Source organism: Lutjanus erythropterus, chromosome 18 (assembly GCF_056507025.1).
Source record: "Lutjanus erythropterus isolate fLutEry1 chromosome 18, fLutEry1.hap2, whole genome shotgun sequence".
Taxonomy (NCBI): Eukaryota; Metazoa; Chordata; class Actinopteri; order Lutjaniformes; family Lutjanidae; genus Lutjanus; species Lutjanus erythropterus.
This window is the reverse complement of record NC_139334.1, coordinates 1,985,269-2,013,092: the sequence shown is the minus strand read 5'-3', so window position 1 is coordinate 2,013,092 and position 27,824 is coordinate 1,985,269. Positions and strand designations below refer to the sequence as shown.

The following is a 27,824-nucleotide window of genomic DNA, read 5'->3' as shown; positions in this document are numbered from 1 at the left end:
TTCTGAGCTCTTTGTGATCCATCTTGGGTTTATTGTATTTCCATTTGCTTTCATATAATAACCTCATATGATACATAACCTGAGGTAGAAATATAAGACTGGCTTGTTGTGGTTCAGTGTTGCCAATATCTAGAAGGTAGGGCCATATTCTTTTTTTTTTTTTTTTTTTTTTTTAAATAAACCGTGTTTTTTTAATTTGGTAGTGCTGAATTATGTGAAATGGCTGTTTGTGAAGCTTCTTTTGATTTCTGACAATTCTAACCTCATCACAGAGCTGTGCCTCTGCCTGCTGATGGATCACCCCAAATAATAAATAGTAAAAATGATAGAAAAACCCAGATGAAAATAAAAATGACTTTGTTTTAATTTTTCTATTCGCTCATTTGGTCCTTCCCTCTACTGCTGCAGTAGTCCCATTTAATGCCGAGGGTCCAAGACATTGTGATGCGCATACAGTTCACCACAGTCAAGGCAAATCCTCTTGGCGTTCAGTTCTTGTGATAAAGACGCAGTAAATCCACTTTGAATTTCTCATCTTCCTTTCCCAGATTTCTCTCTGAGACACTCTCAAGTGTCCCGCGGATAGGGAATTATTCCATCTGTGCAATCCAAGATTCCATGTTGTTTTGAATTGAGAACATTAATTCAAACACAGTTCGACACTGTCAGAGAGTTGAGTGAGATCATGGCCAGGAATCTATTGATTTGAGTGTCTTTTCTCACATGATTAGACAGTATTCACATGGATGAACTTCATGCAATACCCAAATGCAGATTCCTGCTGGAGCATCCCTGCCTCTGCACTCATGTCCCTTTAGTTCCTGATATAGATTCACTGTTTAGCCATGGACCTCTCGCGGTTCGAGCAGCTGCACTCAAACTGTGCTTTCCATCACCCACTCAGAGCTCTCAAAAGTGGGCTTCTCATCCTCACTGTCCTCATACTGCAGCAGCATGCCGTTCACGGACAGACTGCGCTTAGTCCAGATGTTACTAATCCTTCGAGGGTAGTTGCTGCGACACTGCGTGGCCCCCACGTGACCCATGTCAAACGAGTGGCTCCTCTTGGGCTTGCCCTCCTGGGGCAGCCCTAGGAGTCGTCCCAGCATGGTGGTGGACTCGGCCCTCCCAAGCAGGGGTTCTTTATCCGACGGGGGTACCATAGCCACCGTCATCATAGTATTGGAGGTGGTGGAAGGGCCAGAAGCCCCTTGGTGGTCCCTTGCTACCCCTCGCAGCTCCAGTGAGGTGAAGGCCCCTAAAAGGTGGTCCAGATTTGGCCGTGCTTTGGCACCGTGCCTCCTGAACTTGCTGCTGGGCAGGGTGCTGCATTCGCTGCCCTGCATGCTGTAGCGGTCTCCGCCTGCTCCCTTTCCTGGTTGGCTGTCTAATGAATTAGAAGAAGATGAGGATGAAGAGAGACTGCTCTGCAGGGATCCACACTTGAACTCTACCATCTCCTCACGCATGACCACCATGGTAGACTTGACTTGCGGCGGGGCGCCGTTGAACCTGTTCAACCCCCCGTTGGTCTGCGAGTACGTGTTGCTCACATTGGGTAACTTATTAGTCTGGATGCCACTGGTGACCTTATATCGCACCATGAGGATAATGATGAACACCAGCAGTGTGGCCACAATGATGCCACCGATGACCAGGATCATGGTGCCACCCAGGAAGCCACTGTGGAGAGACTGACACTGCGGGTAGTCCTCCCTGGTGATGAACTGGACGCAGCCGACGATGTTGGTGGCTGTGAGGGTGGTGGCGGTGTCGTCCCAGATGGCCAGGACGCACAGGTCATACTGCATGCCCGGGACAAGATTTGTGACCACAAAAGCTCTGTTATTCATGGGAATCATCCTGGAAAGAGACACAGAGACAGAAAGACACAGCATTAAAAATGCAGGCCTCCTACTGTGGGAGTTCAAGACAAGGGTAGGGGACTAGTGCTAAAAGCAACACTGGCTTAGTCGGGTATGCTGGGGCAGATCAAAGAAAAAGTCAAAATGAAGCATACTAAAGTGGCTATTTATATGCACAGAGTCATTCAGAAAGATGACTTCATTGGTCCCACTATATCCCATTTGATATGCATGAAGCAATAGTAATGAGATAAGTATTTAAATGCCACTTTTTGAAAATTGTGCTGGTGACGTCGTGTATATTCCATTTAACGAGCACTAACTTGTTAATTCTCGAACATGTATCACCAATCAGTGAAATGCTGTAGCAACCTTTGTGTTGTCTAGACAGCCATCAAACTCGTCTGTCTGTACAGAACTCAGAGACAAACACAGAAGCTGTCACATGTATTACTTTGTCTTGCCATGCAGTTTCTTGCAGTGTATTTGTAAATGTGATGCTTTGAAGGAATTCAATCAGTGCTACTACTGTTGTTGCTTTTGTACTGTAAGTTGTCTGTTAAGCTTAATTAACTCTACTGACCGCATCTTATTAAATCACTGCAACATCACTGAGATGTCACTATTATGAGGGCCATTTTCAGACATACTGTATACAAACCCTGTATCATGGCATTTTGTGAAGTAGTCAGAAAATAGATTCATGCACATGCACTGGTGGACTCCAGGGAGGGGCAAGTGGGCTGATCGCTACAACTGGTGCCCAAAAAATCCAAAAAACAATGCAGAAATGCCCTCATGGATGCCCCTATGGTAGATAAAATGTGATAAAGTGCCCTCTAGGTTGTACTTCTAGTGGACAAAATGTGGTAGTTCCCTCTAAAGTGCTTTTCAAGTGGACGAAACATGATAAAGTGCCCTCTAGGGGGCACTTTCAGTGGACAAAACATATCAAATACCCTTTGGCGTGCTGTTCTCGTGGACAAAACATGATGAAGTACCTTCTAAGTTGCCCTTCCAGAAAAGTGTCGTATAGGTTGCCCTACACACTAAAAAAATGTTTTGTCTCTATCTGCTCTTAAAGAGTTAATTAATTCCCTGTATGTTTTTTTTTTTATGATTATTTTTGGTGATTATTTTTGCCTTTATTGTAAAGACAGCTGAAGATATGACAGGAAAGGGGGTAGAGAGAGAGGGAACCACATGCAGCAAATGCAATGCAGTAGGACAGGGTGGGCTGAACACACAAGCGACCAGATTTCGTTTTCTGTGTGAGCCAGATAGCCCATGTCAGTTGTTTAATGAAGGTAGTTATTTTAACCCAAACAACGATCATGGCCTGTAACTATTTCCAGATGTTGCATATCAAGTATTGTGAACTTGACCACCTAATCAGACAGACTTCAGAGTTGTTGCACGCAATCTAAAGACCTTTGCAATGAAAAGTTAGAAAAGAGAGTTTTTTGCTGTGGCACAGGATTGTGATGTTTCGCCATAAACCAGGAAGTTGTAATTTAAGAATACATTGTCCAATCCTCAATAAACCTCACACATTTGACAAGAATCTTGCCCTGATGATACTACCTGCCAATTAAGAATACTTTTCATTGGCAACAGGAAGTAAGCCTTGTGTGACAGCCATCCTTTCAACTGCAACTACATGCAGCTTTCATGGTCAACAGTTGATATACCTGGATATAATGTATAATTCGGGGATATTCTCCATTGCCATGTAGTATGCACAGGAAGTGACACTGAACTCATTTGCACAGTACAAAACTGAGAAAATTCAAAGAGGCCATGCCCACTGCACTCCCCTGTACATGTAGGGGTGCAAGGGCCATACACCATTGCTAATTTGGGCCCCCTTAAGAAGGTAACTACACATCAGGCCTGGAGATACCATAGGAAGACCACAAGAATTGTGAACTGTGTGTTTTCTCCTAGAAGCTTTCTGATGCTGGTGGAGACTACTAACAATGAAGACATCATTAAGGAAGCTGGAGAAAGACTTAAGGGCTAAATTCTCTTTTTTCAATACCATTATACTGCTGACCTTCTGTTCATTGTGATAGTGAATTCAAGAATATAAACACAGCTATCGTGGGCAATATAAACAAAGATAGAAGAAGAGGAAGACACAGCCCGATTATCTATAATATATGTGTCTCATTGCAGTGGTGACATCAACAGGTGAAATTCACTACTCAACTAAAAATCAAAACCTTTGCCACAGCAATCTACAGCAGGACTCCCTTTAAACCCTTGTACTGACTATAAATCTACCTTTAACCAAGAGATGCAATTGCCAAATGCTAAACATTCCTAACCTGTGATCTTTCCCCAATCCTAATTATGCTGTAGTTGCCATATGCAGATATTGCAGACAGCGGGAACTTTGAGGATTTTTGCAGAGTCATCCAGTATCAACATTCTTTTCTGGCAACGAGGTTGCAAAAGTATCAGCTATCTTTTATTTGGAATATTTTAGAAGATTTTCACCGAACATTCATCCATTAAAGTATGCATGTACTGTATAATGTATATCATTAATTCCAAACCAGGCATAGTTGTACCACAGGGGGTACTTCTAAGATTAATTGCCAGGCAAAGAAAGAGAGAGGTTGAAATGGAAATCTAAAGATAATGAGTAAATGGTTGAAATGTTTGGCTGATGCCATGGCAACAGGGCTACAACTTGACCAAACATACTGAAAACCCCAGCATCAGAATTGATAAGGTCATTGTCTTGTCTTGTATGATAAAACTTTTTTTTTTTCAATATCCAATTTTATATCATTTATGTGTTAAAATAAATTAAAACACACATGGTGGGTGGTATCAGCGACAGAGTACTTGAGCTCATCTGATATGGGTAGATACACAAAAACAGTTGGGAGCCACTGCTATATATAGGCTACTAATTAAGCCATAAAACATAGCGTAGCTAACACTGCTTTAACATATGCTAACCATACGTTTAGAAAATGGTCCTTGAAGACTCTTAATCATATTTGTATAGTTATCTATGTATAGATTTCTCAGTCATACATCCATTGTTGGCTTGTAGTTCTTCTAGCGTTCTCTGAAGCGCCTCCACCACAGAGCCCAGACACCAGTGGGGCTGCAGTCCATTATTCATCCTTAATTGCCTTTTTTCCATAACGAGGAAGAAGCTGCGTTGGCTAACATGTTTGAGAGAAGTCATGCAATTTTTCTCCTCTCCCACGTGTCTCTGATTGATTTTTAATCATGCCATTGCCTGAGCGCGGGCATTGCCCCGGGAAACTGTGTCAGCAAACTAGAGGAGCACAGTAGGTGTGCATGTGCGAGCAATGAAGTCATATCAATATTAATTCAAAAACAGTAGTTGGCCTCTCTCTGCTCGTTATCTTTTCCTCCCAGCCCCTCATCTGTCTTCTGACATGCAAAAGGACTGCACACTTATGTAACAGCACATAAAATCTGTTGCTTAAGGTCATTTTTCTGTTGCGTGTGAACAACATACTGTGTCCACTGATTACGAAGTGAAAAACAATTTGAAGCATTAAATAGCATAACTAGGGCAATTTGAGAGATAGCATTCATGAGCAGGAAAGTGAGGTCAAAGTGAGAAAACTGCAATCATAAATGGCTATACTGAGGTTGGAAAGGCTATTAAAGCCTAAATGAGAAAATAACAAAACAACAGAGATGGAAAGTCGGCATGTTTTTGCATCCTTCTAACTAGCTGTCTAGACAATCAAATATGTTGCAATGATTGTTATTCCCGCTAGGACTAGCCCAGAGGGGATTATGCGATCGCTTTCATGTGTGCGCATGTGCATGATCATAAAAACGGACCTGCATCTTGTCGAATACTATTGGGCTGTTCAGCCTACTGTTTTTTTTTTTGGGCACATTTATGATTGTCTTCTGCCTCTTTTTAATAAGCTGCTGGGGGCCGGAAGTGATCAACAGCTACTTCAGTTTGAAATCTCCTTCCAGTTACAGACAATCTACGTGGGGCTATGTTAATATTGCCGGAACTTTGCAAATCTCCGCTGGTTACATCTGGCAGTCCTGCTGGCATTGCAGTGGTTGTTTCACCATCTGTTGCCTGGTGGGGATCTGCACTCTAGCAATGGTTCTTGACTGATAAAAATGCCTTTCAGATAATAAATTTTCAGGGAAATAATCCAGCTGCTGCAGTTTATAATGTTTGCCATTTTACAGACATTAGAGAAATTTCACAAAGGCATTTGGAAGAAATGTGGATGAGTCATCCAATGTTTCTATCACTGGAAAAAAAAGGTATTGAAAATTCATATTGTTTTCCTTTGTCTCGCATGACAAACTGGCACAGCACGTGCAAGCAAGGAAATCAGATAAACACCTGATTATTGAACTTGCCGGGATGGTGAGTTGCATTCACATATTTGAACAAAGTGATATCTGTCTTCAATACTGTGTACAGTTCTAATCTCATATTCCAAGCTAATAATCAGACTTTTTGTCTTCCTGTATTATGCCTAATTATCTTTCAGTTAAAAGCTCTTGCTGCACAGTACAGGTAAATTGTGTAGGATTGTGGTATGGAATGAATTATCGGACGAGGTGTCGCTACAGGGACTCACCAACAGTTGACAGTGTTAGAGGAAGCATGAAACTGATATAAGACTGGTGTAACTGCTATCCTCAATGGGCCTCTTTGCCAATTTCCACACTATTCTGATGGCGTAAATATCATCTTTAGCATAGCAATGGTATCATTCTCAGACGGTGTTGTGGTGTTTAAGTCTATTCAGCTACCAGAGCCCTAGGGGATACTGAACTCAAAAAGAGTGTGATATGTGTATGGAAAATACCCAAAAATGTCAATAGAGCTGTCAGAAAAAAATGTATCCGATAGTTTCACATACATGACTCATAAAAGATTGATCTATTTGTTTGTTCTTACAGCACAGCCCAGTATATTTCTTAATGTCTTCCCCAAATTGATTTACTGTTAAACGGTGAGGCTCTTTTCTATATTTCCAGCTCAATTATCTTGGTTGGATGTCACTACTTTCACTGTCCTATTTGACATAGGAAATTGATTTCACAGAGCCCAAAGATCTCCAGCTGCAGTCTCCAAGCTTATGTGTTATGGACTCGAGCAGCTTAAGAAGGATACATTAAAATGAGTGCGTATAATCCTTTTTCTTCTTGGATTTCTAATTAATGGTTCAGGGCGAGGATTTCACTTCTTTGGGTTTCACTTTTTTTTTCTTAAAAATTTGCAATCGCTGCTCAGTCTTTTGGTGGAAGTAAAAGAAGGAGACAAATCTCAAAAAGGGATTAAGAAAATATAAAGTTGATCTTCAAGAAACACTCAAAGAAATTGACTTTCTCAAGCAGTCACTCAGCAAACAATTAGCAATTGACTCAAGAAGCTGAGCAGCTAGTATTCTGAAGTTGAAAATAGAAAAAACCCTCAGCTTAATTTACTACTTTGACCACCAGAAAGTTGTCAGCTCCTACTAACATGTAACCAAGACTCCTTAATCATTCTTACCTGTAAATGAGGACCTCGTCTTCAGAACAATTATACTGAAGCTGATACATTTTGACCTTTGGAGTTGATCTGCTAACGGTCCACTTGACCAGAGCTGTGACGGCGGTCACTTCTGATACAGACACTGCCTTCTCCGGCAGAGGCTTGGGCTCCCCTTTACTGATCTTGGTAGAGCTTGTTATGTCCGACAGCCCCGACTTGGACTGTGTGGTGCGGTTTGTACCATTACTCAGATGAGGGAGTTGAATGATTGAGAGCTCAATGGAGGCTGTAGATTCCCCAGCAGCGTTGGCGGCTATGCAAGTAAAGATTCCGTAATCCTTAGATGTGGTGATTGTAATGTCCAGGGTGCCATTTTCGTATACTGTCGCTCGGGAGGAGTTGCTGATCAAACGGTCATCGGGAGCAACCCAGTGCACACTTGGCATCGGATCACCGACTGCTTTGCAGCGCAGGCTGGCCGTTTGGCCTTCCAGCACTAGCAGCTTGTGCGTATGTTGCGTAATTAGAGGGGGCTCACATACAAAATCCTCTTCACGAACAGACCAAAAGTAGCGCCCCTTTAGACTAGCAGGGGAAGCGCAGGTTTCCATATCATCCTCACGCTCCAGCCTTCGAAGCCAAAGCACCTCACAGTTGCAGTGCAACGGGTTTCCACCAAAGCTTAAAGAGAGTGGAGGTGCATAAGGAGTGCTCATTACTACACTGCTCTGGGAGCGAGCAAAGATGGGGTCTGGAGGAAGCTTCTGGAGACGGTTGGAGGTGAGGTCCAAACGGGCCAGTTTATCCAGATCTGTAAAAGTCCCCTCGGCAATGAAGGAGATGAGATTATGATCCAGACTCATCTGATGGAGGTTGACCATCTTGCGGATGGCCTCCCAAGGCACACTGCGTAAGTTGTTGTATGACAAATCCAGATCCTCCAGCGTCAGTAACAAGTCGTCAAAGGTTGCTTTGGAGATCCGACTCAGCTGGTTGTTGTTGAGGATCAGGTGCTGCAGGTTGATCAGCCCTCGCAGGTCATCAGGTCCCAGCTCAGTCAACCTGTTGCTGTCAAGGTGCAGGGATCTCAGGGTCTCCAGGTCGATGAAAGAGAAAGGCTGGATGGCGCTGATGGTGTTGCGGGACAAGGTGAGATCTACCAGGCCAGTCATATTGGCAAAGTCCTGAGTGGTGATCTTGAGGATGAAGTTGCCGCCCAGCCGAAGCTCCACAGTTCGTCGGTCGATGTCGGGTGGTACAAAGAGCAGGCCTTTGGAGGGGCACAGAGTCCCCAGAGACTCTGACAGGTTCTGGCAGACACAGTATTTGGGACATGCATGGACCATCGTAACTGCGGTTCCCAGAAGCAGGAGACTGATGACCACTTTGTCCATGTTAGTTCATACAAAGGGGACCTGCAAGAACAGAAGAAAACAAAGATCAGTTTAAACTTGATCAGCTGAAACACAGAATTAGGACTTTGTATATTTTTTGTTGCCTTTGTTAGACAATATTCGGATGCATTAAGCTGTATGACAATTTTAGTGATCGATCAGGGGCATTTCCAGACTTTTTTGAACGGGGGAGCCCAGTGGGGCACTGACTTATGCAGGGGGGCCATGAAGTACACACACCCATAGGCACATGCACACCCACATTAATGTATTATTTCTCATATCTACTTTAAATACTGACAGAACAGCAATTTATATTCCTGTGTTTAAAAGTTAGATTTTTAAGTTAAATAGTCTTACCAAACACAACACCACATTGTGAATGGCACAATAAAAATATTGTTTAAATCTTCCAAACTTTATTTTTAAGGTCCTCAAAAAGAAATTTGATGTCCATTGTACCTCAGTCCTTGGGCCATGAGACTAGGCTACATACAGAAGAAAACAATGAACATTCAAAAATGCAATAGTTTCAAGATAAGGTCCCATGCCAGATAACCAATTAAACTGAGTCTGTTGAATTTGAATTCAGAAATGGTTAATTTTCCTGCCAACAAGCTTTTATACCATTAATTTTTTTTCTCTCTCTCTTTTTTTAAACAAGCCCACATTGTGCTGGCTACAATAAACTTAACTGGTTATCTGTCACCAAGTAAACGGTGGCCAGTGCCCTCCATGCCCCCCCTCTAGATATGCCCCTGTGTTTGGTGTCAAACTTCAGTCATTAAAACATAAAAAATTCAAACATTAAATAAGATTTTCCTCACATAATAAACAGCTGCAGTTGTGTGTATGCAGCAGCACCCATTAACATGGGTCAGATACATTTCCACCATGGTCCTTGGACCATAAATTTCTCTCTTGATGAGCTGGTCTGATTGTCATCCTTGAGGATTTTTTCACATTAATATTCTCCATTATAACATTCATATGCATATCTTTTGCAATGCAAAGAAGGTGTGAGAAATCACATGAGGATTCTCTGAATGAAGCCTTGGATTAAACAGCGCTAAGAAGCTATTTTTAATGACGCACATGCTTATACAGTAAGCTGTCATTACAGATATGATGTTATGCATGCAGTGGAAACTAGTTCAAGTGTAGGGCACATGTATAGTCAATGCAGCAAGTAATGGATGAGTTAATCATTAGAATATCTTCTCCTTTTGCCAATGTAAATGTGAAAAAGGATTAAAGTTCTGCTCTGTATGCTTTCTTTGTGTGTCTATCCTTTTGTCTTTTTCTCTCCCTTTCCCCATCATGTCTGCACCGTTCTGGCGAAAGATAATGCCGTTTGGAAAAATATTCCACAAGCCGCAGGTGTTTGACTCGTCAGAGTTGGCTGACGAAATCGGCACGCATCTGTGAACGTCTTAACAGCCCTCACACCTGGCTGAGTCCTCCGAATGGATGGCCACACTTGGCTTCATCCAACGAGCTTTTAATTCCCCTAGACATTTGTATCATTAATTCCTAATACACTCAAAACCTAAACATCAATTTCAATCATCTTTTTTTTTTCCTCTTCTACATCAGCAGTATTCATCAATGGAAAATTCTGCCTTCTATGCTGTGTGGTTCTCACTAGCTCAGTGGGGGTGGGACAGTATTATTTTTTTATGTTAACCACATGTTTGTGCTGTAATTCATTATCATTCATAAGTGTGAGAGATGCTGGTCGCAGCATGAGGACTCCTTATCTTCAACTACCCTGTAACACCTCTTCATGTGTAGACTCCGCTTTTCAATAACTCATAATTACAAGAGGCAATATGCATAAATAACCCGTCTCCTTTTCGATCCCAGTTTGTAATTATATCATGAAGTACCACCGCATCTGGACTGGGTGTTATACAGAGATAATTAGAATGGAATGGCAGGCAGGAAAAAAGAAAATCATTCATGGAGACTCTGCAATAATCATTAAAACTGAAGAAATTGCTCAGTTACAGTGCAGAAATGAACATTTTCACAAACATTCTGTTCATAAAATGAGCCACGTTTACGATGGGACCCAATGCTATAGACATTTGACAGCACTGTAGCACTATTCAAGTCAAGTCGAATAAAGTTTTATTTATATAGCCCAACATCACAAATCACAATTTCCCTCAGGGGGGCTTTACAATCTGCACAGTATGTGACACCCTCTGTCCTTTAGAACCTCGGAAAAACTCTTCCTCCCAAAAAAACATAATTTAGCTCAGAAGTTATCTGGCTGAACTTTAAAGCAACACCATGCAACTTTTGCTAAACAGCTGCTACTGTGGCCACAAGTAATAATTACAAGATAATGACAGATGCTTAAATGCAGCATACGTAAAATGGAGTGATAAACTCAGTAAACTGACTCAGTGATGTCAGTTATGCAGCTGTATTTATCTAATGTTAGCTACCATAAACTAGCCCATCACTCATGCACCACCAAGACCGACTATAGCTGTGAAACCGCTGAGTGTGTTGAATTTGAATGTAGCAATGGTTAATTTTCCCACCAACAAGCTTTTATACCAATAATTTTTTTTTCTTTCTCTCTTTTTTAAACAAGCCCACATTGTGCTGGCTACAAATGTTTACCAATTTTGAAACTGTAAAGTGGAAGCTTGGCTAGTTAGCTAACCAACAGTTAACATGGTTCCTAGCTGGCGAGTCAACCCGCTCTCATCACAGGTGGTCAAATACTGACATCTTTGTCACGTCCCTTGATGTCTTATACTGATGCACATGGTACCATTTCACGTCCGTATGGGATGCTGCCAGACAGCCTTTCAACATATGCCTAACATTGTGAGATGGTCAGGTTAAGGCACCAAAATTACTTGGTTAGGTTTAGAAAAAGATCAGTTTGGTTAGGTTTGAGTACAAAAGTTTGGTTGGGCTCAAGAAAAGATCATAGTATGGATTAAAATAAGTAACTTTGTCATGTAAGTTCACATATGTAATGTGAACTTACATATAATATGTATATACATACACATGAAATGTGACTTAAAAAAGAATCAGTGTTGACTTTGAAGTTAAAGTACGCTAGGTCACTTACATGTGTTACATAACTTATGCACATTATGCAATGTACATAACTTGTGTACAAAATATAACTTAAAAAGTAATAAATGTTGACTTTTGGTTTGGTTTAAAATAAGACATTTATGCAACATCACTTACATGTGTTATGTAACTTACGTACATTACGCAATGTATGTAATTTCTGTACAAAATGTAACTTAAAAAGTAATCAACGTCGACTTTTGGTTTGGATTACAGTCAGTCAAGTCAGAACGTCACTTACATGTGTTATGTGGCTCATAACTAACATATAACTAACTTATTTTGTCAAAATAAGGATAGCATCACATGACTTATTTTTCTTGCGTCATTAGTCACGTGACACCAGTTGCGTGATGTACGTAATGTTACATCACTTAAAACTATAGATAATATCTTTACTTTTGTTTTTGCATGGGACACGAACCCTGGCTTTCTGGGTAAACGTGCCATGTTTGTTTGATCCCTTCATCCACTCCAACTCCTCTATATGTGGGTACTCTCACTGTGTTTATGAATGACGTGGATGGATTTACAGGTAGTCATGCATCTCATATGGATGTTACAGGGTACCTTTGCATGTGGTTGAGTTGAAGCATTAAATAGACATTTTTTGTGCCTGCCCACACAGATATTATACCAATGAAATTACAGCACAGTACTTAATTACAAAAAAAAATCACTCTACATTGAGAACAATAATGTTGAGGGTACTGTCACTGCAGAAAAATAAGAATGTAAATCTCTTCTTTTTGGTAAACAAAACAAAGACCAAGGCGATATATTGATTTGTAAGCAAAAGGGAATTTTAATTTAAATGAATTTTTGACTTTGACAGAAAAAAATGTAAACTGCAACACAACATTCATACCACAAATGGACCTTTTCTCTCAGCTGTCACATGCCTCTGAGCAGCCCATTATATTCGGATTCAATCAGCACTGCAGAAAATTGTGTGAAACTCTGTGAAAAAGATGTTTATTTTAGCCAAATAATTGCAGACTTGATGCACACTGTTCTGACCCTCTCAGCACTCTGGAGCTAATCCTCTCAAGACCTCATGGTGAGAGCTGTCAGTGATGACAGACAGTTTCTCTCATGGATTCATTTTAATGGACAGCATCCAGAAACAACAACTGAAAAGCCCCGCAAACCCAAAGAAGCTGCCTTTTTCATTTTCTTTTGATCTTCCTTTCCCCTGGAAAGGGACAATTGAGGTGGGTAAGCATTTTCAAAAACTGCAGAAAATATACAAATTTGCAGAAATGCACATATAGCTGGCTGGATGCAGTTGAAAAGTTCAATATAATTTTTAATCTTGCAACAGTTTCCCACTAAAGCTTTTGTCATTTGTGGGTAGTGTCGTGGTTACCAGGCAGAAAAAAAGCAGGCTGAGGAGAGGTGACCTTTTAGGGAGAGAAAAGGTTCAGTCACAAAGAGATGAGAACCATGGATGATGTTTAATGTCCATGTCCATTTACCCATGGCCTTTACAGAGGCTGCAAAACCGTCTGCGATTCAATGTGAGGGACAAAGATGATGCTGAAATGCCAACAAACATACATTCCATACAGTCTCACAGTGCATTAACAGTGATGACATATAGAATTGTGAAATTCATTATAAACTTATTTGAATGGCTATGACCCTCTGGCTTCTTTAGTGATTACTCTGCCAGCCTTCATCCTCTGCTGTGGAAAATACAGTAAAGCTTACTGGGCTTTTCATTTCATGTGGCATGCAATGCATACTGCCTATGGAAGTTATTTTTACTGTGAAATGCAGCGTATTTCAAATTCCATACCAAGGTACCATCCAGGGTTGGGAGAGGTACTTTAAAATGTATGTTAAAAAGTATAGTCTAACCTAATCAAAGTATCACACTATTAAAGTCACTACTTTACAGTACTTTCATTTACTTATTGTTTACCCCAATACCAAGTATAGTGAAATTGTTCAGCCTAATATAATTTTTTATGTTTGTTTTTAGGTTTATTGATTTTGTCCAGCTGTCCCTTCCATTGCTGTGTGAGAACACACACTAATAAATAGTGCTAATCATGTGCACTTAAGTGTATGTAGTTTGTTAAGTTACAGTATGGTATTCACACTTAAGTTTACTTCCATAAACTTATTCCGGTTTGGGACTGTTTTTACCGGCACACCATCACAGTCACCAGCATCACCACCAAGATGCAAAATACCAAAACATTTTTCAGTAGCAGCAGTAGTAGTATTGATAGGTTAGCTAACTAAGAGTGCTTGTGTGGAGCTAAGGTCAGCAGCTGGTTTGTGTAGCTAATGTTAGCAGTTGGTCTGTGTAGATACCATTGGTCTATGTAGCTAACATTAGCAGTTGGTCTGTGTAGTTAAAGTTAGCGGTTGATCTGTGTAGCTAATGTTAGCGGTTGGTCTTACTTGTAAATGTTTTTTTTATTAGATGTCAAGTCCTTGAAAAATGACGAAGGCTGAAGGCAGAACTGTCACTGCACTGTTTTGTTGTTCCTCTTTTCTGATCAAAAAATAATGTTGAATTTTCCACCCAGTGAAAACATTTATTTTTTTTTTTTACAAGAATCATGATTACAATTTATCTGTAAAATCAGCTGATTTCACTGAGACCAGACTGATGTTGTGAGACTTATGAAATGTTGTAATGCGTGCCCACTGTGCAGGGTACTATATTACTCTATGTTAAAATGTATTCTAAAATTGTAACCCTGCAAATAATATATTACATATTTTACTAAAAATAACTTTAATCTGATTACATCTTTTTCATCTATAACTGTATGGAATAGTTACCTTTTTTGTTACATAATCTTGTTACATCTAATCCATTACTCCCCATGCCTATCAAACAACAAATGTCCAACCACAGCAACTATAACTAGGCTCAGCAGGCCTGATAAGCTCTGTATTTCTCCATATGTTGACAATCAGTGTGATTAGGGTTTTAGTTGGAGCTATACTCAGCAATCAAAAGAATTTGCTGCCTTTTCTTTATCACCTTTCCAAATCCAAGCTCTTCTCTAATGGTAGCTGCAAATGTTAGCATGTTTCACTTACTAGCATATTACCCCCCTAGTGCCCTACCATGTTTGGAAAAATAGTGCAAAAGCACCCTAATGGATGTTCCTGTGGTAGATAAAAAATGATAAAGTGCCATCTCGGGTGGCCCAGTGTGATAAATTGCACTCTAGGGTGCCCTTCCAGTGGAGATGATGCAATGCAGTGCCATACAGGCTGCCCTACATGCTAGAAAATTAGTTGCCTCTAAATGGCTAAATATTTTATAGTTCCCTGTTTTTTTTATTACACAGATGTAGCAGCTGTTGTACTTTAATCACATAATGAAGGAATTTTAATGCAAACCAGGGATTGGAACTGCTTCACCATAAACGGATCACAACTTTGCGCACTGTTGCCCCACTTCATACAGTTGGTGCCCCTTTTATTTTTTTCGCCCTTGCCCCTCAGACAGCCTGAGTCTGCCACTGCGTGCAGGAATGGATTTTCACAGCCTAGTCAGTTACATGGAGGCCAGGTTTAGGATAATATTAGTAGCTCTGTCATGCTCTCGATAGAATTTGGGGAAGTTTACACCCCAGCAACTCCAGCCAAACTGATATAAACATTGTTAGCCTACATATAAGCCAACACATGAAACATTAAAGCAGAAGGATGTTCTTCTTTTACAAACTAAGAATCCAAATATGGATTGCATTAGTGAAAAATGTCATAGAAGGTACAGTTTCTTTATAATATTGCACTGTAATACTAGGGATAGCTCTACAACAAGAACAAAGCTACTATTTTTATTTACATGTCTTTTATATGGACCAACAACCGGTGAGCTGCGGCTTTAGCCTCAGTTTTTTTAGGACTGTATCATGTTCACTTTGTACATGATTCTCATTTTAAATCAAGTCAGTCTAGACAGTTGTTTTCAGGCAACTCACAGAATTAATGTTAATTAGCTAGCTAGCTACAGTTGATTAGAAGAAATGTTTTAACGTCTTACTGAAATATGAGAGCCACTGATTCACAAAATATTAATTGTAAATTGGCCATTATCAAGCAACATAACACGGAAAAATTAAAAAGCTAGGCAGAGGTACTGTGGAAATAGAGCTTTTTCACAGCAGTGATTTTGACATGAAATAAACACAAGTGTCAAACAGGGTCAAGGTGCTGCTATAGTGAATGGAACTGGAGAGGTTCTGCTACACTAAATGGAATGGGACCTAAAACACAGGTATTAGAAATTATACTAATTACCTATTCCATACCTATATGGCTGCTGTGAAAAAAGGTCTATTGTGAATTCATAGTCTCAGAGGAAGCGTCTTTCATGGAATATTATTTCATTTAATGAAAGACAAAGACTCCAGCCACTGTTTGGATATTTATTGTTCCAGTTCTTTTTTGCACACACAAATTCACTTTTGGCTTTAACTATATGCTGAATAAGGTTTGATTTTAGACTAGTTTTTAGAGTGTTTTTTTCACAGTTAGAGGCCTTGAAAGGATTGAAGGTTGAGAATTCGTGTTTTTTTCTTGATTTTGGCAGCAACTTTGTTGATATGCATCCTTTACTTTAGTGTTTTGTAACTCACCGTCTACAGGCTGTCCCAAAACAAATGGCACCCGGTCAAAACCGCAAATTATTACATTTCTTCTGCTTTTGTGCGCTCATGAAATAAAATGTGCTGTCACTGTGTCTGTGAATGTGAAAGGACAACACTTCCTCAGCAGAACAGGAATTTTTTTTTCCAGAGATAGAGAAAATAACTTATTGGGTATTTAGAACAACAAATAGAAAAGCTTTTAAGAATTGGCCAGTGTTGCTGCCATTAGTGAAATGGCAAATTATAGTTAACAGGCATTTATTTATTGTACACATATGGCTTATTGCTTTTAAACACTCTACAAGAAAATGGAAATTCAAGGTTTTTTTCCCCTCTTTCTCAGTGAATATAACAGTAAATAACAGTAATAATATGAGTTTTGATTGTGGGTTTAGAAGTCAGTATGTACGTTAGTCTTTGAATGTTTTGCTCTTTGTATGAGGCTCACAACTATCTAGAATGCCTGATCCATTTAGTGTGTAGCCATGTTAACACATTCCACACATTAAAGTTGCTAACAAACTACTGTCTACCAAGGAGAAAACATGTCGTGACTAATAAAGCTATTAATTTCTTTAAAAGCTTTGATATAGAATGATATCAGACGTTAAGATGATCTCAGAGTGACAATAAGACATTCACACTGCCACTCAGCATTGTAGGCATTGCTGGATCCTGACTTCAATTTCACATCTCATTTTCTATCTCCTCGTGCAGTTTTGTTGCATTTTATTTCTGTTTAATAAGTGCACAGTATATGCAGCAACAAGGAGAAACTCTAGATTGCACTGATCAATTTTTCTTTGTCTGTTTCCTGAAAGGGATCATGTATTTATGGAACTGATTTCCTGTCAGTAGAAAATATATCTTATTGACTGCTGATGGACATTGATTGGTCAACTGTTCAAAGTCGACCAGTGACTTTGTCGGGTCAAGTGGACTGGTTTTCACATGGACTCCCAGTGAATCTGAACCAGTATGAAGAGTGTGTAATACACACAGTGGTGGAAAGAGTGCTGAGAATCTGTATTCAAGTAAAAGTTGCTAAAATATTACTCGATTACAAGTGAAAGTACTGGTGTTAGAAATATACTTAGGTAAAAGTACAATGTATTCATGTCAGTATTAGTTACTTTTAACCGTTGAAGTCACGCATCAACTCTCCAAACTAGGGTTGCAAATTTTGTGCATTTCCCTGAACCTGTAGTTGAAAATGACAAAAATTGATTAATAATTTCTAAGATGAGCACGTCATTTTCCTATTATTTTCCCTCATTTTAAGTCTAAGGTTAATTTTCCTTATTCAACAAATTGCTCCACCAGACAAAACAATGTCAAAATATAACAAATATCCATGAATACATTTTTAATTGGTTAAATCCTCAATGGCAATTATTCAATTAACGATTAATCATTAACGTGTGTTGCTGCAGTGTTTTGTTTTGTTTTTCAGTTGTATGTCCTAGTTTTCATTGACCCATGTGTGATCAGATCACCTCACTGGCTGCTAAAATGTACACAAAAGGTTTAAATATTAATTCAAATTGTACCCTGTACTCAACTATGATTTTAAAAGAAACTAACTAGATCACATCTTGTAATGCATACTTAAGTACGAGTCTTGAAAATCTACTCATAAAAGTATCCAAAAAACTACTTAATTACCATAATTTAAGTATTTGTAATTAGTTACTTCCATCACTGAATACACAGTAGACTTATGTCAATCCAAACAACTTATATAAATCTATATGAAACACACAAGAGATGATCAAACTTTTTTTTTAAAAAACCTACAGCAGTTATCGGTCGATTTATAATAATAATAATACAAATAATAAGGACCTGAATTTTACATTTTTGGATTAAAAAAAGAACAAGATTGACTAGAGCCTTCAGCCAGTTAGCATAAAGACAGGAAAGAGGAGGAAGTTACTAGCCTGGCAATAAAAGCCTCCTCCCAGCAACTCTATAGCTCACTAATTAACATGTTATATTACTTTTGTTTAACCTAAACAAACAAGCAAACAAGAAAAGTTTTTACAGAGGGTTATTTGCTGGACATCCCAGAGTCTTGTTGCTACTGTGAGGTTACTGGGAAACCAGCAGAGACTCCAGGGAGGTGGTAAGAACTTTAATTTGTATATACACTATAGACTTAAATTAGGCTTTTTCCAAAGGTAATGCTGAGGAGCAGCATACTGTAGCTAGCCAGATTAAATGTACTCATGGGTGTAGCACAAACTTTTGGACCTTGTTAATTGGCTGGGTTCCTCCTCAGATCCACAGCTAATCATTGTAGTATCTTTGTGGGCCCTTCTCACACGAGACCCCTATATACTCAACCGTTTTTTTCCCTTCAGTCCAACGCCTCTGAATGGACTGAAATAGCCTATTATACTTTAACAATTAAACACCAGCAGTGCCAGCTACAGTAGGATTATGCAGCAGCAGCACTTGCAAGACTTTAGCTGCCTGTTCACTCAGTCTCTTATTGGTGTTACCTCACTTTTCAACATTTTAACATGTAGATAAACTTTTTTTTTTTCTAAGAAACAGATTTAAGGGATTTCAGGCAGCCCTAAGACCTAAGCAAGTCATTTATTAGCTAGGCTGCTGGTGAGCTGTTTCTCACTATGTCTGGTCTTAAGGTGAAGCTAAGTCTCCTGCCTGCTTCATATTTAACAGACAGACATTTGTCTGGTATCAACCACTCATTTAACTTGTGGCAAAAAAAAGAACCAAAACTTGAAAGTATTCTTAAGTCTGAGAAGCACCTAAAATGCCCCATGTTTTGCACACAGGTCAAAACACAATTGGCTGTCCTCAGCAACCGGTTTGTCTTAACCAACCTATGTTTCAGATGCAACTTTTTGTGATCATGTCAGCAATAACTGTTCATTCTGAGAAACAAACACAGTGTGACATTATCATGCTTCTACAAACTGTCTAAAACAAGAGGCAACATTCCATTATATCTCCTAAGAATACTCCCTTTTTACTATGGAGATGGCAGTATGGCATGTAATCTCGTGACAGCATTCTGGATTGCCTGAGGATGATCAAGGGCAGACACACTAAGTGAAGAAAACACACATTTCAGTAATAAATCCAAAATGAGATAAAGGCATGTGTAAGCAGTTGAAACTACAGATCTTAGATTACCAATGTTTCCGAAGTGGGAAAACCAAGATCTGGTCATCTGCATGGATGTCAAATGCTAAGGATTTCTCAAATACTACCCGAAAATTGTGCAGATTAGTGTGGGCAGCAGAGGAAGAAGGCCCAGTGCTTTCCATGATCATGAAAGCAGCAACCAGAAACTCCATTCTGTCACCACTGAGCTGTAAAAAATATTCTATGTCCTGTCCCTGATAGTGTCAATCCTAGACAATCTAGACAATCCTAGATTATCTAAAAGCCTCACTAGGGTTGAATGAAAAGTGGAATAGGTTATCATCCACAGATAAATGATATGCAACATTAAATCTGTTTATGATTTGTCCAAAGGGCAGCAAATACAAAAAGAATCATATCGGCCCAAGAATTGCACCCTGTGGGACACCACAAGACAGTAGAGATACCAGTAAGTGAGATAAGATGACAAACAGTTTAAAGCAATGCCCGATATGCCAATTCAATCACATAACCTCTCAATCAGGATATGGTGGTCTACTGTGTCAAACACAGAACTGCGGTCAACAAATATTAACACAGAACGCTCGCCTGCATCAGAGGACATTAGAATATTGTTAGAAAACCCTCATTAGGATGTACCATGAGTGAGGGAAAAAAACACAGACAAAGACAGGCTGGCATGGCAGAAAGAGAGTTTGTCAAAAACAAGGTGTGTTTTGGGAGTTGGAGTTTGTTGAACAAGGGTAACCTTCACATGAACATGCCTGCACAGCTGTGGTGCCATCTGTTAGGCAAAAATCCAAGTGTACTATAGATACTGTAGGCCCTGGGGGACAGGAGGACGGTCATTCTGATGGCTTCTTCTGCTTTTGATATTACCCATCAGTCCAAGGCTTTAAAGGGATAGTTCAGATTATTGGAAATGGGGTTGTATGAGGTACTTATTGGTAGTCAGTCCATTGCATGCACCCTGTTAGCAGAGACGGCATGGAAGCAATGCACTGTTGAGGACAGTGTCCACAACAAAAGGTATTTCAGCCACTTAAAATAGGTCCACCTGCTGTTGCATCAGCCAAATATCACTCTATCCAAACCAACTCCATAGACAAAATCATAATTTTATGTTGCAGAACACAGGAGCTGCTTGTCTACCGTTCGATCTGATTGTTTGTGTCATTGTGTGAATTGTCTGTTTTAAATGGATGGTTCAGAACAACCGAAGTCATACAAATAAACTAAAAGATTGAGGCAGTGGTAGACCAGCGACTCCTGTCTTCTGTGAGGTAAAATGACTGATTTCACCTATGGAGTTTGGTTGGTTTGGAGACGTCAATATTTGGCTTATATAATGGCAGTTTTCCATCAGAAATTGCTGTCTGACAGCAAGGTTAAGTGGTGAAAATAAAGCGTACACTTATATTGATATAGATTTTTTTAAGTGGTGCTTTTTTAAATGGCTAAAATATGTTTTGCTGCTGACTCTGTTCACAACAGTGTGACCAGTATACTGTAGGTAGTACACTGACTATCACAAACGTGCCATGCTGTAGAACCAAATGCATTGGTTAGATCTCAATCTGTGTTTTCCGAATATCTTTTTTCCTATCTTTTCAATGAGGCTGCAAAAGTGAGGACAGCCCCCATCCCTCTGGCTGAACTCTGGTCTCTTTGCCTCAGTGATATTTGCAGTTGTCAGCTGTGTTCAGTGGTGTAATCTTCCAACACACACAGGGGAGGTGAGAGTGAAATACACCACTGCTGTCTCCGAAACAACACTGAGTGAGCACTGAGCAGAGAGAGCTGGCCTCACCTGCATTACATCTTCTCTTTTCCTCTTTCTTCTGCTATGCTTTGATAAAACGTGTCACAGGATGACAGCTCGGTAAACCTGAGCGTGCCGTGTACTATCCACTGATGTCATGTTGCATCATTTGTGGGTGCTGACGCTCAAAACTGTGACAGCAGTTACCTCTCCCTACTATTTGGAGCAGCCAGCAGGTACAAAGTTGCCTTGTGGAGCTTTAAGCTGACATACAAACAATTCCCTTCCTTTAGATATGATGGATCTACAATCTGGCATCTTTAGGAAATTGCATGTGCAAATAAATGCAAAATTGCCTCGCAGGAATTATAAACTGCATCTTGCCAACATGGAAAATCTCAACAAAAGATGGAGATTATCAGAGTGGAAAATGGAAGCAGCTGAAACCTGACGCTTCTCTGGATGATAACCAAAGTAATCTTTCTGTTCAATCACATATACCCACACACACACATTGTGCAGAGTCGTCTGTGTCTGCTGGATAAGAAAGGACCACCTGAATGGGTCTAACTTTCTAGAACGGCGACAGCCAGCTATTGACGATTACATCAACCGACTGTGAGCTTGTCTGTCTGCCACCTTTCTCAGAAAAGGCTCTATGAAGTAGATGCAGAACTTTATCAGTCTGGAGCATATAGGATAACTCTGTAGATCTGTTTTAAGGGTAGGGATAGGCTGCCTGTGAGCAATGATAAAACTTAAAAAGAGTTGGTACTGTTTTTTTGTTGAGAGAGAATCTGAATCTGAAGGCTGGTCACATAAACTAATATTACTATAACTGAAATCATTGCCAAATGTTTTCTGAGTTGTACACACACAGATCATCATCAAGAGCATTGACATTAGCCTACGTTTTTAACCTCTTACTCCTGAGCTTAAGTACTGTGGGCTGCGCTTGAGTTGCAAAGTGGAAGGACTTAATGACCAGTTCATTTTCTGTATATAGACAATATGTGATGACTGGCAGTTGGGAGAAATCCAAAGGATTAAATGGACTTGAAATTTCTCTGGTTGAATTCTGAGTGCAAAGGATTATCAGCTGTGTCACTCTTTTCACTACAAATGCATCACATACAGCAGCTCATAGAGCTGGTTGCTACTGAACGCAGGGTTGGCGGTTTGATTCTCACCTCTACCTGGCCAGGGTTGCATAAGATTTGATAAGCCTATGCCAAATCAAATATGTGGATCTCTGCTGATCTGCCAATGAGCTGATGATTTGCTGTGGTGACCCCTCAGAGGAGCAGCCTACAGATGAAGATGAAGATGAAGATGAAGATGAAGATGAAGACACTCAGTGCCCCTACGCTTCAAACAATGCTGTAGGTATCCTTCTAGGGCCATTTCTGGAAGCACCCCTCTAACATATCAAAGTCATAGTATAAAGCATGAGGAAGCCCACGTTTGGAAGAAGTGCTGCGATGGATGTCTCAAATAAACCCAGGACTTTCATCCAGGAAACCAAGGTTTGTGTCCTTTGTGAAACCAAAGCAAGTCAGCATTGATTTACTTTTATGTTATGCACTGTATGTAAATGGCGTTGATTATGAACTTACATAACAAAGTAACTTATTTCAACCCAAACCTAGTTTTTGTGCCTTTTTATATAAAGTCTACCTTAAAGTTACTTATCTCTTTTTCTGCTAACTTGACTGTGGAGTCCTGCACAGGCCAAACTGATGCTAGAGGGGTACTTAAAACGCCATATTTTGAAGCATAGGGCCACTGACCAAGCTGCCATATTTGATGACTTTGGCGTGAGACCTTTTTGGTTAAATTTAAAAAAAAATATCTGGTTCTTTGACAACACGTCAAAGACACAAGCTTGGGTATATGAGGAGACAAGTAAAATACAAAGCTAAATGTGGTTGTCAGTTAGAATCACAGAGCTTAAGTGGGTGAAGCCTAGGGCAATTGGAATAAAGTCTACACTTTGCTAAATGTTTTATCTGTAATTTTTTTGTTTTTTTTCTCCCATATCTTCCAGATTTTCTTCCAGATTGAGGACACTGAAGTCCAAAAGATTGTTCTCATTCCCAGATTGTAAAAAAACAACATTTTTTCATGCCTCTCAGCACTGGGCTTTCAAGCAACTACAATGTAAAGCCATCTGCATCAGGTGACATGGCATGAAAAGTAAGGGAGTCCACATTTGGAGGAGTTGGAGCAGATGGATGGATCAAACAAACATGGGACTTTCACCCAGGAGACCAGGGTCCCTTTAAGTTACATAATGTTATTTCAACCCAAACTGTGATGTTTTATCTTAAACCTACCCAAGTAGTTTTTGGTACCTAAACATAACCAAACTGCAACTGTTTCCTAACATCAACCTTGTATTTAAAAGGGTTTCTAGCAACCACTCATACAGACACTAAACGGTACCTTGTGTGACCATATGAGACACCGAGGGACTTGACAAAAATGTCTGTATTTAATAACCTTGGATGAGAAAGGGTGGGTCATATCTTTAGAATTGTGGTGGGGAATTTGTGGGCTCTAGCCTGCTAGCCTCTCAATGTGTCAAACCCAGAGGGTTAGCATGGTAAACATTACTACCTGAGTACAGGCCTCAGTTATGCTAGCATGGCTACAACTTCTAAGGCGGGTTTTGAGGACATTTCACAGCACATTCAGTCCAGATGAGGGCAAATATCACCCTAATGTAGTAACTGTTTGTCAAGTATTTATTACTGCTTGCTCTAGCTGGGTTGAAGGTAGCAATCTCTCAGTGCTTTTTCTGCTCTTTCTCTGTGTTTTGTAATATTCAGACTTCATTCAAATTCATCTTTGGTCTGTGTATGATGTAATGCAACTGAAAGAGCCAAAATGTCCAGAATGTTTATTTATAAAAAGACAACCCGCCACTCTCAGTTTGTCTTCTGCAAGACATGTGAAAACTCTATAATCAGCCCTGAGTTCGCTGGTAAATACACTTTGTCTTTGACAGTCTTATAGCTCCTGCAGCCCAGTTGCCAAAGTCATGATATGGTTGAGTGGGGCTCTGCAAGGTGCTGCTGCATCTGAAGTTTTTAACGAGGGAGCTCGATAAAACCGAGGCCACAGTTCAAGTTTTTGCTGTGTCTTTTTGTGAAGAAACTGAACTTTTGCTTAAAACTATCTGTCAGTCAACTGGATCCCACCTTAATGGATAGAAAAAAGTGTTTGAAATCAGTCTAATCAGATTCCAAAGTAACTGTTGATATAGACAGTAAATAAAGTGATCTGATAAAATATGTGAGCATGTGGCTTTAAAGCATTTATGTAATTCTTTTGTAATGCACAAAAAAACTGATCTGCTAGAAATATGACAGAAGTGGACAACACGGTTCTTCCTGTTAATATATGTTTAAAAATGGACCCACATTGTGTCCTGGAAACAATATCTGTGTTTGTGCTGTTCATTCAGAGTGCAAGAGGACCTTTACAGCTTATCAAGAAACTCGTTCACGTAGGCCTGGGCAACAGAGCAACAATTATATGTATCCTCTTCATCAATAGCAATAAGAAAACGGTTCAATAACATGTTTAATATTTTCACTTAAATCCATTAAATGAAACCACCATGAAAGAACATAATGAATATGCTCTGGCTCATAAACAGCCTATCATATCCCTTGATGATGGAGCGAGCTATGGAAACAGCCAATCATTTAACAGATGTGCACCATCGACATGACAACAGAAACGGGGTAGATTGTGCAGATGGTGAGGAAATTGTTCATAAAAACAAGGACAGCTCGGCTTGCCAGTATGGCAGGTTATTGTTTATTCTGTTAAATTATTCTGTGTGGTTAAAGTTCTGAAACTCAAAGTGAGGCGTTAAAAAGTTTAATTCAACCTGTATTCTCTTATCGACACTGAAATTTAACAGGTATATTGTCCAACCATACATTCACAATTGGATTAAGCTTCATATGGCTATTTTTCTCTGTTAAATGGATTATTAAAAGGTTTACACCACTGCTCTTGAAAAATCCTTTAGTTAAGTATTAAAAAAGTTAACAGTGACATTTAGCTTCACAGAGGACACAGTACCTAGTGGGTCAAAGTACTGTGATTGATCCAGTCATCCACTGCAACTTACCTACTAAACTGCTTGCTCAAACACTCATGCTTATGGCCAATCAGCACACAGTAGTTGTTGCCAATCATAGCACAGTAGGGCGGGACTAGGCAGAACAGTCTTGGGAAGAAAAAATACTGCGTCTCTCTCACCATCGCTGATTTGTTGTGACTCAGAAAAATCATGCAGAAATCATGTTCACTTACGATATTCATGTTAAGTTTGCCGACTTTCTTTCTCAGTGGCTGCCGTATCCTTTGTTTTCCTTGAAGAACAACTAGCAGCTACTAGGAAACACACCATTATCTTGACTAAAGTTTGTGCATTGTGGGAAACATTTGGGACAATCTAAGTACACAACTCGACAAAGTATTGTATATTACAGAGGCAACATTTTTAGACATTTCAATTTCAATTTTTATTATTATTCATGGTGTATATGCTGGGTAATCATGCTTTAAAGTTTTGAAACTACAGTTCCCAGGATGAAAACAGAAAATAAAATGATGCCATAGAGTCAGTGAGTTAGCCTTGGGCTTCAATTTGATACCTGTCCTTTTTAAGCCTTTGGCACCATTAAAAGTACACTGAATTGGCTTTGAGCAGCCCCATTTTGCAATGTGGATGCACAGACAAACAACCATCACAAAATGATGCAACTGGGCATTAAGGATTTTAAGTACCTTAATTGCCTCCATGAGCTTCGTGTCACAGCCGCCGCTGCAGCTCCAACTGCTGACCGTGTAGGCGAGTGAGCCAAACTACAATAACCACCTTCCTGTTGTTTTCAGAACGCTGCCCGCCTGTCCCTTTCACCTCACATGAGCTTATGAGCTGAACTTAAACTGACAGCAGACACTTTTCCTTTCAACACATCTTGCTTTTGAACCACCACCACCACCACAAAGACAATTAAGTCTCCTTATTTCAGAATGCGAAGGTCTGTGTTTGCTCGTCTCTGCTTTCATTTTCATGCTATATTTACACGTCTGCAGTGTCTACACAGGCTGCCATGTCAACATCCCTTCAATATCATTACATCTGCCTGCCATGAGAGGAAGCATGTAAGAATTATCTGCAAACAACCGATTAACCCTTTGTTTCATTGTTCATCTCTGGTGTTTCCATTCATCACGGGAGGCAGCTGCTTCCTTAACAAGCCGTCATGTTGGGAAAGGTCAGACATATTAAGGCTGTGTACCCTCTTCATTCCTCTGGTTTACCTTTGTCTCGCGCTAATTACATACATGCGTCCGACATCCGATTGCAAACACACACTGTCACATACACGCTGATTAATTGAAGCACACTTGACAGCCCTGCTTGGTATTTGATAAAAGCCCCCCGTGTGCAATAATGAATGCCAGTGCAGGGGGGAGGCCTCCACAGCCCAAAACAGGATCAAATTAATTGATGCTGCTCGAGGCCAGCCGTTAATAAATTAAATTGTTGTGTTTTTTTAACCATTGCCGACCTAATTAACCTTTATCGGATTAGCCCGTCTATTTATCTTTGTTGTTTTTGAATGGCATAATATTTAGCTTGTTAGCCTGAATGCGCCTCATTCCTTAAATGTCTCCAACGCTTCTTATCAATTTCCTGTTTGAATTACATTATAGTGTTTCATAAAGCTATTTAAAATGGAAGTGCTAAGGTCAGGGAAACGATTTGGGGATGCTCGTGGCCTTCAGATGAAAAATAAAGAAAATGAAAAACGTTTAATAATTTATAAAGAGAAATTAAGAAACATGAGTTGGCAAAATCTAAGGTTAATGGCAAAGCTTCATCGTGATGATATTACAATGTGCACTGGCAGTCTGGGCCGCCTGATATGAGCTTAATTCATATTCAACAGCAAATGTGCCAGTGGAGGTAAGCTGAATCATTTCAGGAGAGCAGGTTGCACTGAATTGTCAGGGATATTCTGCAGTAAAGATGTGCCAGAGGCACGATTAAGACATGGAATCGTGCAGATGGAGAATCAGGCTTTGGACAGGGTTTTATTTTATTTTCAACCACCATAATGATGTAGGTTGCTGAAACCATCTGGAGCTTTTCGCACGTTGAAGGGATGCTTGATGTTGCTCTACCTCGGTAATGTAATCTGCTAGAACTGGATTTGAAATCATTGTTGGTCACTGGCATTTCAGTAAAGTTACACTGGCTGTTTGCATGTTAATCAGATGATTCACTGAATGCTACACTTAGCATGTTTGTAGCTTTTCTATAGCAACAAAATTGCATTCAACACTTGTCACTGATTGCAGACAGAGACACTAAACGAA

The 27,824-nt window shown here is 39.9% G+C and overlaps 1 protein-coding gene across 1 annotated transcript in view; it reads right to left on the bottom strand.

The window, feature by feature from the left end:
- Window positions 1-205: 205 nt before the first annotated feature.
- Window positions 206-27,824, bottom strand: part of LOC146310426 (leucine-rich repeat and fibronectin type-III domain-containing protein 2) — a 208,077-nt gene continuing 180,458 nt past the window's right edge. Inside the window, exons 5-6 of the mRNA XM_084742277.1 lie at window positions 7,402-8,798; window positions 206-1,863 (exon numbers count right to left, since the gene is read on the bottom strand). Coding sequence (XP_084598403.1) covers window positions 876-1,863; window positions 7,402-8,777 — 2,364 coding nt within the window. The 5' untranslated portion in view covers window positions 8,778-8,798 and the 3' untranslated portion in view covers window positions 206-875. The remainder of the gene's footprint in view (window positions 1,864-7,401; window positions 8,799-27,824) is intronic.